General features: G+C 46.5%; 1 protein-coding gene across 2 annotated transcripts in view; it reads left to right on the forward strand.

The window, feature by feature from the left end:
- CDK6 (cyclin dependent kinase 6) overlaps nt 1–5,039 on the forward strand; it is a 170,562-nt gene extending 165,523 nt beyond the window's left edge. For both annotated transcript variants that reach the window (XM_056519030.1, XM_056519029.1), the window contains exons 6-8: nt 1,393–1,443; nt 3,781–3,916; nt 4,154–5,039. In XM_056519030.1, the coding sequence (XP_056375005.1) occupies nt 1,393–1,443; nt 3,781–3,916; nt 4,154–4,315 (349 nt within the window). In that variant the 3' untranslated portion in view covers nt 4,316–5,039. The remainder of the gene's footprint in view (nt 1–1,392; nt 1,444–3,780; nt 3,917–4,153) is intronic.
- The last annotated feature ends 11,555 nt before the right edge of the window (nt 5,040–16,594 follow it).

The following is a 16,594-nucleotide window of genomic DNA, read 5'->3' on the forward strand; positions in this document are numbered from 1 at the left end:
GCAAGTGGAGGCCACACACACTACTGAGCCTCACTGTGACTTGTATTAAGGACATTACATAAAGTTGGATCAGCCTGTAGTGCGGTTTTCCACTTTGATTTTGAGTGTGACTCCATATCCAGACCTCCATGGGTTGATAAATTTGATTTCCATTGATAATTTTTGTGTGATTTTGTTGTCAGCGCATTCAACTATGTAAAGACGAAAGTATTTCATATGATTAGTTCATTCATTCAGATCTAGGATGTGTTATCTTAGTGTTCCCTTTATTTTTTTGAGCAGTGTATTTAAACAGGTTGGCAAGTACTTTGGTCTGAAGAGTCATCTATCACATCTTCTAAACAAAGGAGAACCCATGTCAGTGTTTCCCAATTAGGCTGCCCCCAGCTGTTCAAAACTACAACTCCCATCATGCCCTGACAGCTGTTGCAAAACTACAACTCCCAGCATGCCCGGACAGCCTTTGGCTGTCCGGGCATGCTGGGAGTTGTAGTTCTGCAGCAGCTGAAGGCACCCTGGATGGGAAACACAAACCCATGTAGTAGAACTAGACCTCTGCATACAGTTGGGTTGTTTTCAATTGCTTTGGAAGATCTTATTGTGTAAACTTATCCCGATCGCTGAGACCTCCCTGTGATCTTCTCCACAGGGGCCATGGCTCTCCTTCTGAATGGGGCATGCTGACCACCGCACAAAACATTGGCAGACCACCATGCAGCTCTATGGGACAGCCGGAGCACTCTTCCATAGAGCTGCATGGAGGGGGCGCTTCATGTGGTGGTCAACATGATTCATCTAGAAGGAGAGCTCGGGAGCCGTGCGGTAGATCCCGGGGGTCCCAGCAGTCGGACCCCCACACAATCTTACACTTTCCCCTATCCTTAGGATAGGGGATACGTTTTTCTATCCCGGAGTACTCCTTTAAGTCACTTTGTCATCTGGAGGCTCCTCTTTTCTGTAGTCCAGTGTTTCCCATCCAGAGTGCCTCCAGCTGTTGTAAAACAAAGCATGCTGGGCGTTGTAGTTTTGCAACAGCTGGAGGTTGGGAAACACTGCTGTAGTCTATACTATTCTTGTCCACCGAGGTCTCAGTAGAGCTCTACCTCATAGTGAAAAGTAATGTCCATGGTGGCTCAGTGGGTAGCACTGTTCCCTTGCTAGATTCAAATCCACCCAAGGACAGCATGTGCAAGGAGTTTGTATGTTCTCTCTGTGTTTGTATGGGTTCCCTCTTTAGATTGTCCCAATGTGGACAGGGACCAATTTGCATGATGACAAACTATGTACAGCGCTACAGAATGTGTTGCCGCTGTATAAATAAAATAAATATTATTATAGTTGTACATATGAAATTTCTGACTGACCGTTTCACAATCTATTTTGTTGTTCCAGACCTTTGTTTCGTGGGAACTCTGATGTGGATCAGCTGCAGAAGATATTTGAGTGAGTTACAAGATGTACTTTTTGCCATTGATAGGGTGAATAGAGAATTACGAAAAAGTATTGTCCCCTGTTAGATGTCCCCCATTATCTTATATGCAATATAACTCTTTTCCATGTATGTGCCTTACAGGGTGGTTACCTGCAGGTGGCGCTAGAAAGACAGATTTCATGCTTTGTGAGGAGAGCTGTTTTGCATATATTTTCCCCAGGGAGCATTGCACTAAAGACTCACTACTAGCCAGATCTTTCTAATAAGAGTCAGTACCTGTGTCCTGTGTATTCAAATACCACTTTTTCTAATATAACTGCATTTAATACCAATTTAAAGGAGAACTCCAGCCAAAACAAACTTGTCTCCTATCCACAGGAGAGGAGATTAGTAGCTGATTAAGGGTACGTTCACACGGGCGGATTACCTGCGGAATTTCCGCAGCGGATTTTCCTATCATTGACTTCAATGGGTCTGAGGGAAAATCTGCATATCTGCCTCTATTGCAGATTTTCTGCCGATCCATTGAAGTCAATGGTAGCAAACTCCGCTGCGGATTTTCTGAAGCAAATACGCTGCGGAAATTCTGCAGGTAATCCTCCCGTGTGAACATACCCTAAGGCTTGCATTGATATTATACGCCGTTAAGCCGCTGCAGTTCAATGATTTAAAGCGGGCGGGATGAGGGAGGCAAGGGGGCAGCGGCGCCGGCAATGTGTGCCGCTGCCCCTTCTCTCCCCCTGGCTATCGGCGCCGCTGCCCCATTGCCTACGCCGCTTCTCTCCCCCTGGCTATCGGCGCCGGCACCGATAGTCAGGGGGAGAGAACGGGCAGCGGCGTATATAGCCAGCGGGAGAGAAGCGGTGGCAGCAGGGCTCTAGACCCCAGGAAAGGCAGGGGGAGAGAAGCGGGCAGCGACGGCCCCTCTCCCCCTGCCTTTCCTGGGGGTGTATCTGGGTATACGCATGCACACACACACGCACCCTCATTTTACCAAGGATATTTAGGTAAAAAACTTTTTTTACCCAAATATTCTTGGTAAAATGAGGGTGCGTGTTATAGGCCGGTGCGTGGTATACCCCGATAAATACGGTACTCCTTAGCAAATTCTTGGAATTATTCACTGAGTACATTCGTTCATTTCAGAGAAACCATCTTTTTTGTACAGTTCCTTTCTATTCAAAGTAGAGCTATCATGAGACACAAAGCCAAATCCTTGCTCTTGACACCATTAACTAAGCCATAAATTGAACTCCTTAATGTGCTTTTGCCTATCATTCTGAATGTTATGCACAGGCAGAATTTCAGAAAATGAAACAGTTGATGCAAAATCCTGTACATCATTACCAAGTGTGATAAAATATCTCTACACCTTGTGGCACTCATCTCTTGATTCCTGGCCTTCTGGCTAGGGCCGGAGAAATGTTAATAGATCTGGCCAGATGTCCAGGCAGTATATCTGCGCACATTCACTTATTTATTTATTTTTTTGTTCACTGTGTCACTTTTTACATGTTGTTTTGTACACAGGATTGTCAGGATGCGGTAGTCCTTCTGGGTGTCCCTTCTTGTGGCCCCGGGTACTCCTGCATGAGCAGGTTACTGACTGTTAACGGGTCTGCAAGCAGATACCTTGGCTAACGCCTAGGGGGATGCCAGGAGCATTTTTGGTCCATTTGTACCTTTGGCAAAACAGGACCTCGAACCTGGAACCTCGCAGGTACCTTTTGGTCCGGAGGGGAAGGGTAAGATTTGTTGGGGGCCCTCTCTCCTTTTGGAGAAGGGCTTGCGATCCTTTGACCGCATCCTTTGTGCACGTTTTTCGTGCAACACGTTGCACTTTTTCTTGCACTTTGGGTGATTCGAGAGCACGTTCCTTGGCCAGTGCAAAATTTGAATAATTCAATATTTTCCTTATGTGCATAATAACAGAAGGTATAAAAGAATGTAAAAAAAAGAAAAAAAGCAGTTCTGAATAACATTGGTACCTGCCCTTTAACATGTGTAATAAAAATTATTTCTCTACCCCATTATCCTGCCGTCCCCATATTTCCCAGGAGCAATGTCTCCCCCTAGTGTTGGTTTTGTGTTTTACATGATGGAACAGCAATGATAGATTTAGCAGATTAAATTGGGTAAATCTGTGTGAAATTTCGTATTGGTGAACGTGCACTCAGGTTGAATTATGACAGCCTGTGTATGGAGAGCAGAGCAAGAGAAGGGCATATGTTTTATATACAACCCCCTGCAGACCGCCCCCTTGTCTGACTCATGGTATTATGTTTTATTGCCCTCCTGCGGTGTAGTGTCATTTTATCAACATTTTATTTGTGTGTTTTTATCCTCAGTGTGATTGGGCTTCCAGAAGAAGAGTCATGGCCGAGTGAAGTGGCCGTTCCGCAGAGCTCATTCCATTACCGACAACCACAACCCATAGAAGATGTTGTTCCAGACATTGATGAGTTAGGAAAAGATTTACTGCTGGTAAGTCACCCTATAACAGTGTTTTCCAACCAGTGTGCCTCCAGCTGTTGCAAAACTACAACAGCCAAGACTTATTTTACGACAAATATTTGGGAAAACAAAAAATATGTAAATCAGCTATGTCATAGGACCCATTGATGAACAGCCATTATGACCGCAAAATACGTATAAAATACAAGTTATAAATATCCCTCACATCTCGTGTAATTCATTATTGTATTCTGTTGTTTCCTGCAGAAATGTCTGATATTCAGTCCGGAAAAGCGCATAACAGCGTTCAGCGCCCTGTCACATCCTTATTTTCACGATATACAGACAAACAAGGACAGCATGGACCGTCATAGGGCGTGCGGGCCGAGGGCGGCCGACGAGACGATGGCCGAAGCCGGGAGTCCTTGAGCCGCGCTGATGATATGAACAACGCAACGCTGCCGGGGGGAAGGGCTCGTCGGAAGCCATTAACATTTTGCAGCCATCTGCTAGTGAACTCTGTTTACTTCAATGAAATCAATGCAAGCCCAGCGCAGCTTTACCTGTTTTGTAAATTTTTGGTGTTTTTCGTTGCTGGATTGTTGCCGGTGTAAAGCTGCTGAGCAAATGATGCTGCCTTTAACTTAACACTGAGGCTGCGGTGTTGTATAGGTTCATCCGGTCACTGCCACCACATGATGGACTCCATTTTACCAGCTGCTAAACATAGAAGATTTATTTTTCAATGCTTTTTCAGTGAAACCTACCCTGTACCTACATAGGGGGGAGGGGGGGCAGTCATGGACAGAAGGTTTATTTCCGGGCCCTAGGTAAAAAGCTACCAAAGCCTGAAAACCGACTGCAGATAAATGGGTTATCCTGAACCATAAACACAAGTTTTATGTTTTTTTCTTGAAAATGTTTTAATATACCTTTGAAATTTGCCGCTAATCCTGTATTACCGATCACCAGGGTCCAGTCACTGGCCACAACGGTGACATCGTACCACTGACCGGCAACATGGAAATAACCCATAATATAAAAGGGTACCTTTCATCAAAAAAACTTTTTATATATTACTGATTAATGTATGCAGAATAACTTTCCAATTGCATGTTATTAAAAAATATGCTTCTATCTATTTAATTTTCCACTTTGAAAAAAATGACCACTAGGGGTCTCCCTACCAGTCCTGGCCGCAAGTCTTTTATAGATTTCAGACTCATGCTGGAGTCCTAAATCTTAAACTGCAGCTAGGACACAGACAAGCTCAGCACTGCTCCCTGCCTGTCAATTAGACAGGCAGGAGCCAGCACTGTGCTCATAGCACATCAGAGCATACTCCTGACTCTGCCTTACTGCATGCCCTCATTCATTTTACTATCTGAGCTCCAAGCTTTCTTCTCTCTGCACATGCAGTTGTAAACAGAGAGTAGAAAATTCAGAGCTGCCAGCTGAGCTTGTCTGTGTCCCGGCTGCAGTCTGAGATTTAGGACTCCAGCATGAGTCTGAAAACTATAAAAAAAAAAAAAAAAAAAAAGGCTTGCGGCCAGGACTGGTAGGGAGACCCCTAGTGGTCATTTTTTCAAAGTGGAAAATTAAATAGAAAGAAGCATATTGGAAAGTTATTCTGCATACATTAATCTATAATATAACAAAAGTTTTTTTGATGAAAGGTACCCTTTAAAGTGTAACTCCAGCTGTTGTCCCCTGCCCATTTGTGTGGGGAGACACCACTCATGCCAGGCAGTACAGTTGGCAAGGTGAACGTATGACACCCAGCGAGTTCAGAAAAGGGCACGTACGCAGAACATGGTGGGCATCACCGATCTTTGCCGAATGGGCAGGAGACCTCTGCTGAACTTACACTTTTAGGGCATTATTGTGAGAATTTTTTTGCGGGAAACACACTGTGAGTTTGAATAGGGGAGGGCTCTCTGTGGCAGATTTCTGTCAGCGGAATTTCTGCTGCTGAAAATGTACCGCAGACCCCATTAAAAATCCGCCGCAGAGTGCCCGCCCGCATTCAAACTCACAGCGGGAAACACGCGCAATAAAATCCGCCCGTGTGAACGAGCCCTCAGGGTACGTTCACACGTTCAGGATCTGCTGCATCTTTTCTGTTGCTGTATCAGCAGCAGACAATATTCAGCAGATCCTGCACGTACGTACGCACTCTCAGGATAGATATATTGGCACTTTTGGAATATGAAATTGGAACTATTTTCCGCTTATTAAGTGTATTACTAAAATAGAGACATATGGGGAGCTGTTTGCTGGGGCATCGTAGAGCTGCTTTAGACGTCCGATAGGATATTTGCTTCCCTTATTATAGGGGTTTTCCCTCAAATGACACGGTGACTAGTCTTTGGTCGGTGTGGCTCTGACTGCTGGGACCCCCACTGATCAAAGGTTCACTTTGTTGAAAGGAGCGATACTGCGCACTGCCGCTCCATTCATCTCTAAAGGTCACAGGACTCGGCTATTGTATAAGGCACATAGATATTAAGTGGAGCAGCAGCACGCATGTGCTGCTGCTCCACTTAATATCTATGTGCCTGAAGACGCTCTGTTCAACTGGAGGGGGAGGGGCTTCGAAGAGAGTCCTTTAAAGGGGTACTCCTGTGGGGGAAAAAAAATGTATATCAACAGATTTGTAAATTGCTTCAGTTTAAAAAAAATTAAACCTTCCAGTACTTATCAGCTGCAGGAGTTGAGTTATTCTTTTCTGTTTGACACACAGGGCTCCCTGCTGACATCTCTGTCCATGTCAGGGACTGTCCAGAGCAGGAGAGGTTTTCTATGGGGATTTGCATTTCCTGAGACAGACAGAGAGACAGAAAAGAACAACTCAACTTCAGCAGCTGATAAGTACTGGTAGGATTAAGGTTTTTTTAACAGAAGTAATTTACAACTCTGTTTAACTTTCTGGAGCCATTTGATAGGAAAAGAAATATTTTTTTTCGCCGGAATACCCCTTTAACAATACACTGGCTTCGGTCATTGGCGGTTTTGTTTTGAACCTAAAGATTATTCCCTACATATCACAATAATGAGAACCCTACAGACAGCTCCTTATAGCTGAGCTTTTTGGACCCCTGGGAGGATAACAGGGTTTTTTTTTCCATGACACCTAGGTTTTAAGTCGAGTCGGGGTTTAAAGGGGAACTCCCCTTTAAAACCTTTTTTTTTTATCAACTGGTGCCAGAAAGGTAAACAGATTTGTAAATTACTTCTATTAAAAAATCTTAATCCATCCAGTACTGATCAGCTGCTGTATGCTCCACAGGAAGTTCTTTTCTTTTTGAGTTTCCTTTCTGTCTGACCACAGTGCTCTCTGCTGACACCTCTGTCCATGTCAGGAACTGTCCAGAGTAGGAGCAAATCCCCATAGCAAACCTATATTGCTCTGGACAGTTCCTAAAATGGACAGAGATGTCAGCAGAGAGCACTGTGGTCAGACTGAAATTAAATTCAAATAGAAAAGAACTTCCTGTGGAGCATACAGAAGCTAATAAGTACTAGAAGGATTAAGATTTTTTTTAATAGAAGTCATTTACAAATCTGTTTAACATTCTGGCACCAGTTGATTTAAAAAAAAATGTTTTCCAATGGAGTACCCCTTAAAGGAACACTCTAGGCAAAACTGCCCACTGTGTTATGCCTAGTGGAGGGTCTGCGGGGGCTGAGACACTTGAGATAATCTGTGTCATGCCCCACCCCTTCGGACCCTGCGGCAGGCATAACATAGGGGGAGATTTATCAAAACCAGAGGAAAAGTAGCTGAGTTGCCCATAGCAACCAATCAGATCGCTGCTTTTGTTTTTCAGAGGCCTTTTCAAAAATGAAAGAAGCGATCTGATTGGTTGCTATGGGCAACTCAGCAACTTTTCCTTTGGACAAGTTTTGATAACTCTCCCCCCATAATGTATTAATTCAGTGTTCCTAGTAGAGCCCACAAGATGGCTGCTTCGATTGGTGAATAGTGATGTGTATACTTTATTTGTTAGCTATAACTGTATATGTTCGAGGGTACATGTATATTATTGGTGTCTGAGAACCCGGCCAGTCTTCAGGGTATGGTACACGGGAACGTGCAGGGGGTTCCCAGTGATCAGAAGACAGGACGCCGGGTACAGGGCAGTTTTAGCAAATGTTCATTTTTGGTGCATTTCTTGTTGTTTATCTTTTTTTTTTTTTTTGTATTTTTATGTATTACTCAGATCCGTAAAGAGTTTAATAGAACATATATCTGACGGGAGGCACCCCTTCATTTTACTGTTATGGTGCATTTCTATTTTTTTAAAGACTCGGCGAGATATGTATTAAAATGAGCAACAAATAAAGATATTTAACCATCTGATAAGAATGGAGGAGAGACGTCCGTCTGTGTGACCTCAGAAGAATTACAGTGGTCCCTCAACATACGATGGGAATCCGTTCCAAATGGACCATCGTTTGTTCAAACCATTGAGGGATCCGTGCAATGTAAAGTATAGGACAGTGGTCTACAACCTGCGGACCGCCAGATGTTGCAAAACTACAACACCCAGCATGCCCGGACAGCCGTTGGCTGTCCGGGCATGCTGAGTGTTGTAGTTTTGCAACATCTGGAGGTCCGCAGGTTGAAGACCACTGTTAGAGGAGGTTGTACTCACCTGTCCCCGCCGCTCTGGACCATCACCGCTGCCCGGGATGTCCATCGCTGTCGCCGCGTCCCCGAGGTGTCCCTGACGCTCCGACAAGGCCTCTGCTTCCCCGTCATCCTCGCTCTCCGTCGCCGCCATCACGTCGCTACGCACGCCGCTCCTATTGGATGACGGGACGGTGTGCGCAGCGACGTGATGACGTTGGAGGAGAGCGCCGGCGATGCAGGGGATCCCGAAGAGGACGCGCCGGAGCCCCGAGGACAGGTAAGTGATCATCAGCGGAGTACACGGGGCACCGTAAACGGCTATCCGGTGGCGGCTGAAGCAGTCTGCGCTGCCGGATAGCCATTTATGCGATGGCCCCGACATATAAAAGCATTGTATGTTGATGCTGCCTCTGAGAGGCCATCGTATGTTGAAATGATTGTATGTCGGGGCCATCGTAGGTCAGGCGGTCACTGTACTTTTATTCCGCACCTACATGAGCCCAGAGGCGTAACTATAGGGGGGGGGGGGGGCAGAGGTAGCAGTTGCACCTCTGCCCCATAAGAAGATACCAGTGTTATAAGTGTCACATGGCAGGCCGGGTGCCCTGGTACAGATTTGGCATTGGGGCCCACGTAACGCCAGTTCCCTATCTGCCAGGATATTGGGTTTGTACTTGACTTCCAGGACAACTGAGGCATAATATCATTATCTGCCTAAAATATTTTTGGGGGGTTTTTGGAATTCATTTCCCGAGGACATTGTGCTATGTGCAAAGAGTATGAGACACACTGGGGTGGGCAGATTTAGTTGCGGAAATTATAGCGACTAAAAAATCAGTTCCATTAATCTATATGAGGTTGTTGGGGATCTCTGAAAGATCCATTAAAGGGGTACTCCGGTGGAAAACTTTATTTTTTATTTTTTATCAAATGGTGCCAGAAAGTTAAAGGGGTACTCTGCACCCCTAGACATCTTATCCCCTATCCAAAGGATAGGGGATAAGATGTCAGATTGCCGGGGTCCCGTTGCTGGGGACCCCCGGGATCTCAGCTGCAGCACCCACCTGTACGGCTTCCACCTCACACGGCAACGCTGGAGACTTCGGATCCCGACCACAATGGCGGGCGAGCGTGACGGACCTCCCATAGACTTGAATTGAGGGGGCGGGGCGTGACGTCACTCGGGGCGGAGTTGTGATGTCACGCTCGTCCGCCATTGTGGTTGGGATCCGAAGCCTCCAGCGTTGCCAGTGTGAGGTGGAAGCCGTACAGGTGGGTGCTGCAGCCGAGATCCCGGGGGTCCCCAGCAGCGGGACCCCGGCAATCTGACATCTTATCCCCTATCCTTTGGATAGGGGATAAGATGTCTAGGGGTGCGGAGTACCCCTTTAACTTTCTGGCACCTGCTACCTCGGCCCCCCCCCCCCCCTATAGTTAGGCCTCTGGGCCCATGTAGGTGCGGAATAAAAGTACAGTGATCCCCCGACCTACGATCATTTCAACATACGATGACGGACCTCCCATAGACTTGCATTGAGGGGGCGAAGTTGTGACATCACGCTCGTCTGCCATTGTGGTTGGGATCCGAAGCCTCCAGCGTGCGTAGTAGGGGGTGCGGAGCACCCCTTTAAACAGATTTGTAAATTACTTCTATAAAAAAATCTTAATCCTTCCAGTACTTATCAGCTGCTGAATACTACAGAGGAAATTATTTTCTTTTTGGAACACAGAGCTCTCTGCTGACATCATGACCACAGTGCTCTCTGCTGACTTCTCTGTCCATTTTAGGAACTGTCCAGAGTAGGAGAAAATCCCCAATAGAAAACATATGCTGCTCTGGACAGTTCCTAAAATGGACAGAGATGTCAGCCGAGAGCACTGTGGTCATGATGTCAGCATAGAGCTCTGTGTTCCAAAAAGAAAAGAATTTCCTCTGTAGTATTCAGCAGCTAATAAGTACTGGAAGGATTAAGAAGGGTACGAGAAAACATTTCTGCTACATTGAAAGTTCGAAAGAGCACAGTGGTCTCCATTATTCTTTAATAGAAGTTGGGAACAACCAGGACTCTTCCTAGAGCTGGCTGTCTCACCAAATTAAGTAATGGAGAAGAGGGGCCTTGGTAAGAGAGGTGACCAAGAACCCAATGGTCACTCTGGCTGAGCTCCAAAGATCTTGTGTTCAGGTGGGAGAAACTTCCAGGAGGTCAACCATCACACCAATCTGGGCTTTATGGTAGAGTGGCCAAAAAGAAGCCTCTCCTCAGTAAAAGACACATGAAAGATGTCCGAGACTCTAAGACTGTGAGAAACAAGATTCTATGGTCTAATGAAACAAAGATTGAAGTTACTGGCCTTAATTCTAAGTGTCATGTCTGGAGGAAACCAGGCACTGCCCATCACCTGCCCAATACCATCCCTACAGTGATCAGGGTGGGGGCAGCATCATGTCTGGAGGAAACCAGGCACCGCCCATCACCTGCCCAATACCATCCCTACAGTGATCATGGTGGGGGCAGCATCACATCTGGAGGAAACCAGGCACTGCCCATCACCTGCCCAATACCATCCCTACAGTGATCATGGTGGGGGCAGCATCATGTCTGGGGGAAACCAGGCACTGCCCATCACCTGCCCAATACCATCCCTACAGTGATCATGGTGGGGGCAGCATCATGTCTGGAGGAAACCAGGCACTTCCCATCACCTGCCCAATACCATCCCTACAGTGATCATGGTGGGGGCAGCATCATGTCTGGGGGAAACCAGGCACTGCCCATCACCTGCCCAATACCATCCCTACAGTGATCATGGTGGGGGCAGCATCATGTTGGAGGAACAGGGAGACTGGTTAGGGTTGAAGGAAAGCTGAATGGTGCAAAGTACAGAGATATTCTTAATAAAAATCTGATCCAGAGTGCTCAGGACTTCAGACTGGGCCTAAGATTCACCTTCTAACTAGACAATGACCCTAAGCACACAGCCAAGACAACACAGGAGCGTCTAATGGGCCAACTCTGTGAATGTCCTTAAATGGCTCAGTCAGAGCCCGAACCCAATGGAACATCTCTGGAGAGACCTGAAAATGGCTTCCACTGATGGTCCCATCCAACCTGACAGATCTGAGATGATCTGCAGAGAGAAATGGCAGAATCCAGGTGTGTAAACCTTATGGCCTCATCCCCAAGATGACTGGAGGCTGGAATCGCTGCCAAAGGGGCTTCAACTAAGTTCTGAGTAAAGGGTATGAATAGTTATGTCACTGCAATATTTTAGTTTTTAATTTCCAATAAATTAACAGAGATTTCTAACATACTGTTTTCACTTTGTCAGTACGGTGTATTGAGTGCAGAATGAGGGAGATTTTTATTGCTTCATTTTAGCACAAGGCGGACATACTGTACATCTCATGCTGCCACATTTCTCCATAGCCTAAAGCAGTGTTTCCCAACCAGGGTGCCTCCAGAGGTCGCAAATCTACAACTCCCAGCATGCCTGGACAGCCTTTGGCTGTCCAGGCATGCTGGGAGTTGTAGTTTTGCAACACCTGGAGGCACCCTGGTTGGGAAACACTGTCCTAAAGTAAGGGAAGCCCTTCAGCCAAGGCCCCCTAGAGGTTTCCTTCACTAGAGGTTTTTCCTTTCCTGGGTGCTGAAGGGACATAAGTCAAGAGCCCTTTATCATTATCAGTGCCACATTTAAGATTAGCTCCTACCATCCTCTTTTTTTTCTGTCCCTGCCTATTGCCCATCTATCCCTAACCCCCTCCCTGCCTTTGCATTTTTATTTTTTTACTATCTTAGAAATGGCTTTTTGTCTACCTGGTAGTGTGCTCACTTACCAGGCAGACTTCCCGACTAGGCGCAATGTCACTGATGCCTGCTGGGGGCCGACTTCTGCCCTTAGCTCATCTATACCCACTTAGCTTATCTATACAGGCCATGATTGTTTTCCTAAACAGTGTACCTCCAGCTCTTTCACCACTACAACTCCCAGCTTGCCCTGACATCTATTGGCTGTCAGGGCATGCTGGGAGTTGTAGTAATGAAACAACTGGAGGCACACTGTGTTGAAAACAATCTATCTTTGTTGCGGCCACGGTTTAACCTGCCCCCCGGAACAACCCCAGATCAGACATACCCAAGTACAGGACATGTGCGTCCTGAGGCAGTAGCGCAGCACTGAGATTCAGTGCATGCTGCCGCGCGTATATGCCGGGAGGCGGGGCCAGCGTGCAAGGCCAGGGAGCCAAAGCGGGCAGCCCCGGTGTTCACATCGCTCGCTCCTGACTGTCTGATTGACAGGCAGGGAGCGAGCGCAGGCTAACTGAATTCGGACTGATGCCCAGATGGGATTGGTCCAAATTCAGCTGTGACATCACAGTAGGCAGCCGGCTACTAGGAGGGAGACCCCTAGTGGCCGGATTTCAAAAGCAAAATACAATGTTTTAACCACAAAAAAAAATAATTGAAGTATATTAGAAATATGTTGTAGTACATAAGTACTACAACATATCAAAAAAAGTTCATGACAGTGCCCATTTAAGGCTATTGCCCAGGCTCCTATTGTCAACATCTACATCTGACTAATTCCATTACGACTTTCTATTGTCAATATCCACACACTTCAAGTTTTAGATCGCGGGGGGTCCGAGCGCTGGTGCCCCTTGCGATCTCCTGTACAGGGCCGCGGCAATGTACAGGAAAGGGGGCGTTCCGTCCCCGCATGACGCGGCAGCCATCACACCCCTCCATGAATCCCATAGAGATACATGGAGGGGCGTGCCGGCTGCCGCGTCATGCGGGGACAGAACGCCCCCTTTCCTGTACATTGCCGCGGCCCCGTACAGGAGATCGCGGGGGCCCCAGCGCTCGGACTCCCCGCGATCTAAAACTAATCCCCTATCCTTCGGATAGGAGATAAAGTTCAGAGCACTACAGATCTCCTTTAAGATGGGGGCATTAGCCTGTACTGCACGTGTGTTCTGCTTTTCTAGGTGTTTTTGTTACTCTCTACGTTTAAAAGGATATTCTAGGATTTCTTCTATTTGACTATGCTACAGGGGCTGTAAAGTTAGTGTCGCCCATAATATAGTGTCTGTACCTGTATTTGATGGTTGTCTCGCAACTCTTCTGTAATTTTCTCCCCAATATTTATTTTAACTGCATGCAAAATTACTAAAGTCTCAGGTTTTTCCAGGTTCGGCTGAGACCTGACATCACTAGTCAGGTGTGCAAAGGGATCCTGTCCTGCTTCAATGGGTGGGAGAGAGATAATTTTGCAATAGCTGTAGGCACCCTGGTTAGAAAACACTGGTCTGTTGAATGGAATGCAACTCATTTCAATGGGTGGGGTGGCTGATATGAGGGAGGAAAGTGACCACACACTTACAAACAAGGAATTATGGGATGTGTAGTTTAAGAGAACGAACTTCAACAGGAAATACGCAGTTTACAAAAAGCTATGCACAGTGTTATGGAAATCTCACAACATAGTAATTTAGCCCCAAGACAAGCCCAGATCCTTCCTAAGCATGTCCATTACTGTCTGTCAGGTACATACTAAAATCACCTTATGGTGGAGAACAGCTTTAATATTGTCAGGCACAGGGTTCAAACCTAGTGACAGAAACAGCACGTATAGATTACCGTAAGTGATATCCAGAGTCCCCTATATGGTGCCATTTACATGCCTTATGAACAGTCAAGTCATATGCCCCTTATACACTGCAGCCACATTCTCCATTATACAGCAAAGCCACATACTACCCGTGTACAGTGTGACATAAATGCCACCTACTTTATATTGACTATCTTTTAAGGTCTTTGATTTTACTACAGATCTTGCATTCTAAACTAGCTGGGTTTATGTGGTCATATGGAAGCACGGCAGGGGCAAATGCGTTAAAGGGGTTGTCTGGCCAAAACATTCTAATAAAAAAAATGGTTAGGCTGCTTTCACACTATAAAATGTATCCGTTATAAAGATCCGTTCAATGTTCCGTTGTAAAAAATCTGAAAATCAACCGTTAAAAAATTCCATTATAGTCTATGGGATTTTTACATTATCCATTTTAACCCGTTATAGCCCATTATTAATAACGGACGTTATTTTGTGATGGGTGAATGAAAGGAAGAAATAGTGCATGCACTATTTCTCCCATTACCTCTTCCGTCATAAAATAATGTCCATTATTAATAATGGGCTATAACGGGTTAAAACGGCTAATGTAAAAATCCCATAGACTTTAATGGGATTTTCGAACGGACATTTAATGGCCGATTTTCAGATTTTTTTTATAACAGAACACTGAACGGATCTTTATAACGGATACATTTTATAGTGTGAAAGCAGCCTAAGCGAGGTTGCAAGTAAAAAAAAAAACGAAAAAAAAAAAACAGTCTTATACCATGCTCGTTCCCATGCTGACACCTGTATAACGGAGCTCGCTGTCCCGTGCTTTCGAGTTTGGTGACTTGACATCACTTGCCCTCGCATTCAATTAATCACCACAGCAGTGATCGACCTCAGTCCCTTATTGGCTGAGCAGGCGTGTGGCATCACGTCTCCGAACCCCGAGGTGTGGAACAACTAAGCTTTTTTATACCGGCGGGTGTACACCCACAATTTAAAAAATATGGTGATATCTAGCTGAGCAGTAGAGGTCTGACCAATGGCACTCCTGTGGACTGCAATTACAGGGGCCAATTGTCCCCCAAGTGAATGGAAGAGCAGCGCACGTCCCCATCCACTACTCTCTTCATTCTCTATGGCAGTGGTATCTTCAACCTGCAGACCTCCAGATGTTGCAAAACTACATCTCCCAGCATGCTTGGACAGCCAACGACAACAATGGCTGTGTAAGCCTTCTGTGTTGGGTTGTTGAAGGATATCTACCAAGGGTTGAAGGGGTTCTCTGGTGCTTACACATCTTATCCCCTATCCAAAGGATAGGGGATAAGATGCCTGATCGCGGGAGTCCCGCCGCTGGGGATGCCCGTGATCTTGCGGCACCCCGTTTGTAATCAGTCCCCGGAGCGTGGGGACCTCTGGGTCTGATTATGGGCGACTACAGGGCCGGTGGCGTGTGACGTCACGCTCCGCCCCTCAATGCAAGCCTACGGGAGGGGGCATGACAGCTATCACACCCCCTCCCGTAGGCTTGCATTGAGGGGCGGAGCGTGACGTCACACGCCACCGGCCCTGTAGTCGCCCATAATCAGACCCAGAGGTCCCCACGCTCCGGGGACTGATTACAAACGGGGTGCCGCGTGCATGATCACGGGAGTCCCCAGCTGCGGGACTCCCGCGATCAGGCATCTTATCCCCTATCCTTTGGATAAGATGTGTAAGCACCGGAGAACCCCTTTAAAGCAAGGGAAAGCTGGTAGAGCAGTGGTCTCCAAACTAGTTTTGCAACATCTGGAGGTCTGCAGGTTTGAAATCACTGTTTTATGGGATTTCTGAACATTGCAGAGCTTTACACTCGCTTTTATGGACAGTAAATGGAGGGGTGGCTAAGGATGGTAATTTGGCTGTCTGGGCATGCTGGGAGTTGTAGTTTTGCAACAGCTGGAAGCACACTGGTTGGAAAACACTGGTATAGGCCAATGTTTCCCCACGCGTGGCTCTTCAGATGTTGCAAAATTACAATTTTGATCAAGTCCTATCAGCTTCCAAGTGCCAGGGCATGATGGGAGTTGTAGTTCTTGCAACAGCTGGAGAGCCACAGCTTGGGGAACATTGCAAGGGGGTGGACTAGACAGAGCTGTGAGTTCTGATAGGCAAGAGCCTGGTCTATCCTAGGAGGCAGAGGGGCTAAAGCAGACGTAAGAACCGATATCTGTCATCAGTCCATTACTTCTGGCCACAAAAAAACTTTATTATTCTAGTACAGTGTTTGCCAAACCAGGGTGCAAAACAACAAATCCAGGCATGCACGGACTGCTGGAAGCTGTAGTTTTGAAACAATTGGAGGCACCTTGGTTGGCAAACACTGTTCTTGTACCCTGAGCCTGCAAGTTTATAGACTTCCGGCGCAGGGAAATGACGTCACCAGCTCGAGCCTCTGCCCT

Source organism: Hyla sarda, chromosome 5, assembly GCF_029499605.1.
Source record: "Hyla sarda isolate aHylSar1 chromosome 5, aHylSar1.hap1, whole genome shotgun sequence".
Taxonomy (NCBI): Eukaryota; Metazoa; Chordata; class Amphibia; order Anura; family Hylidae; genus Hyla; species Hyla sarda.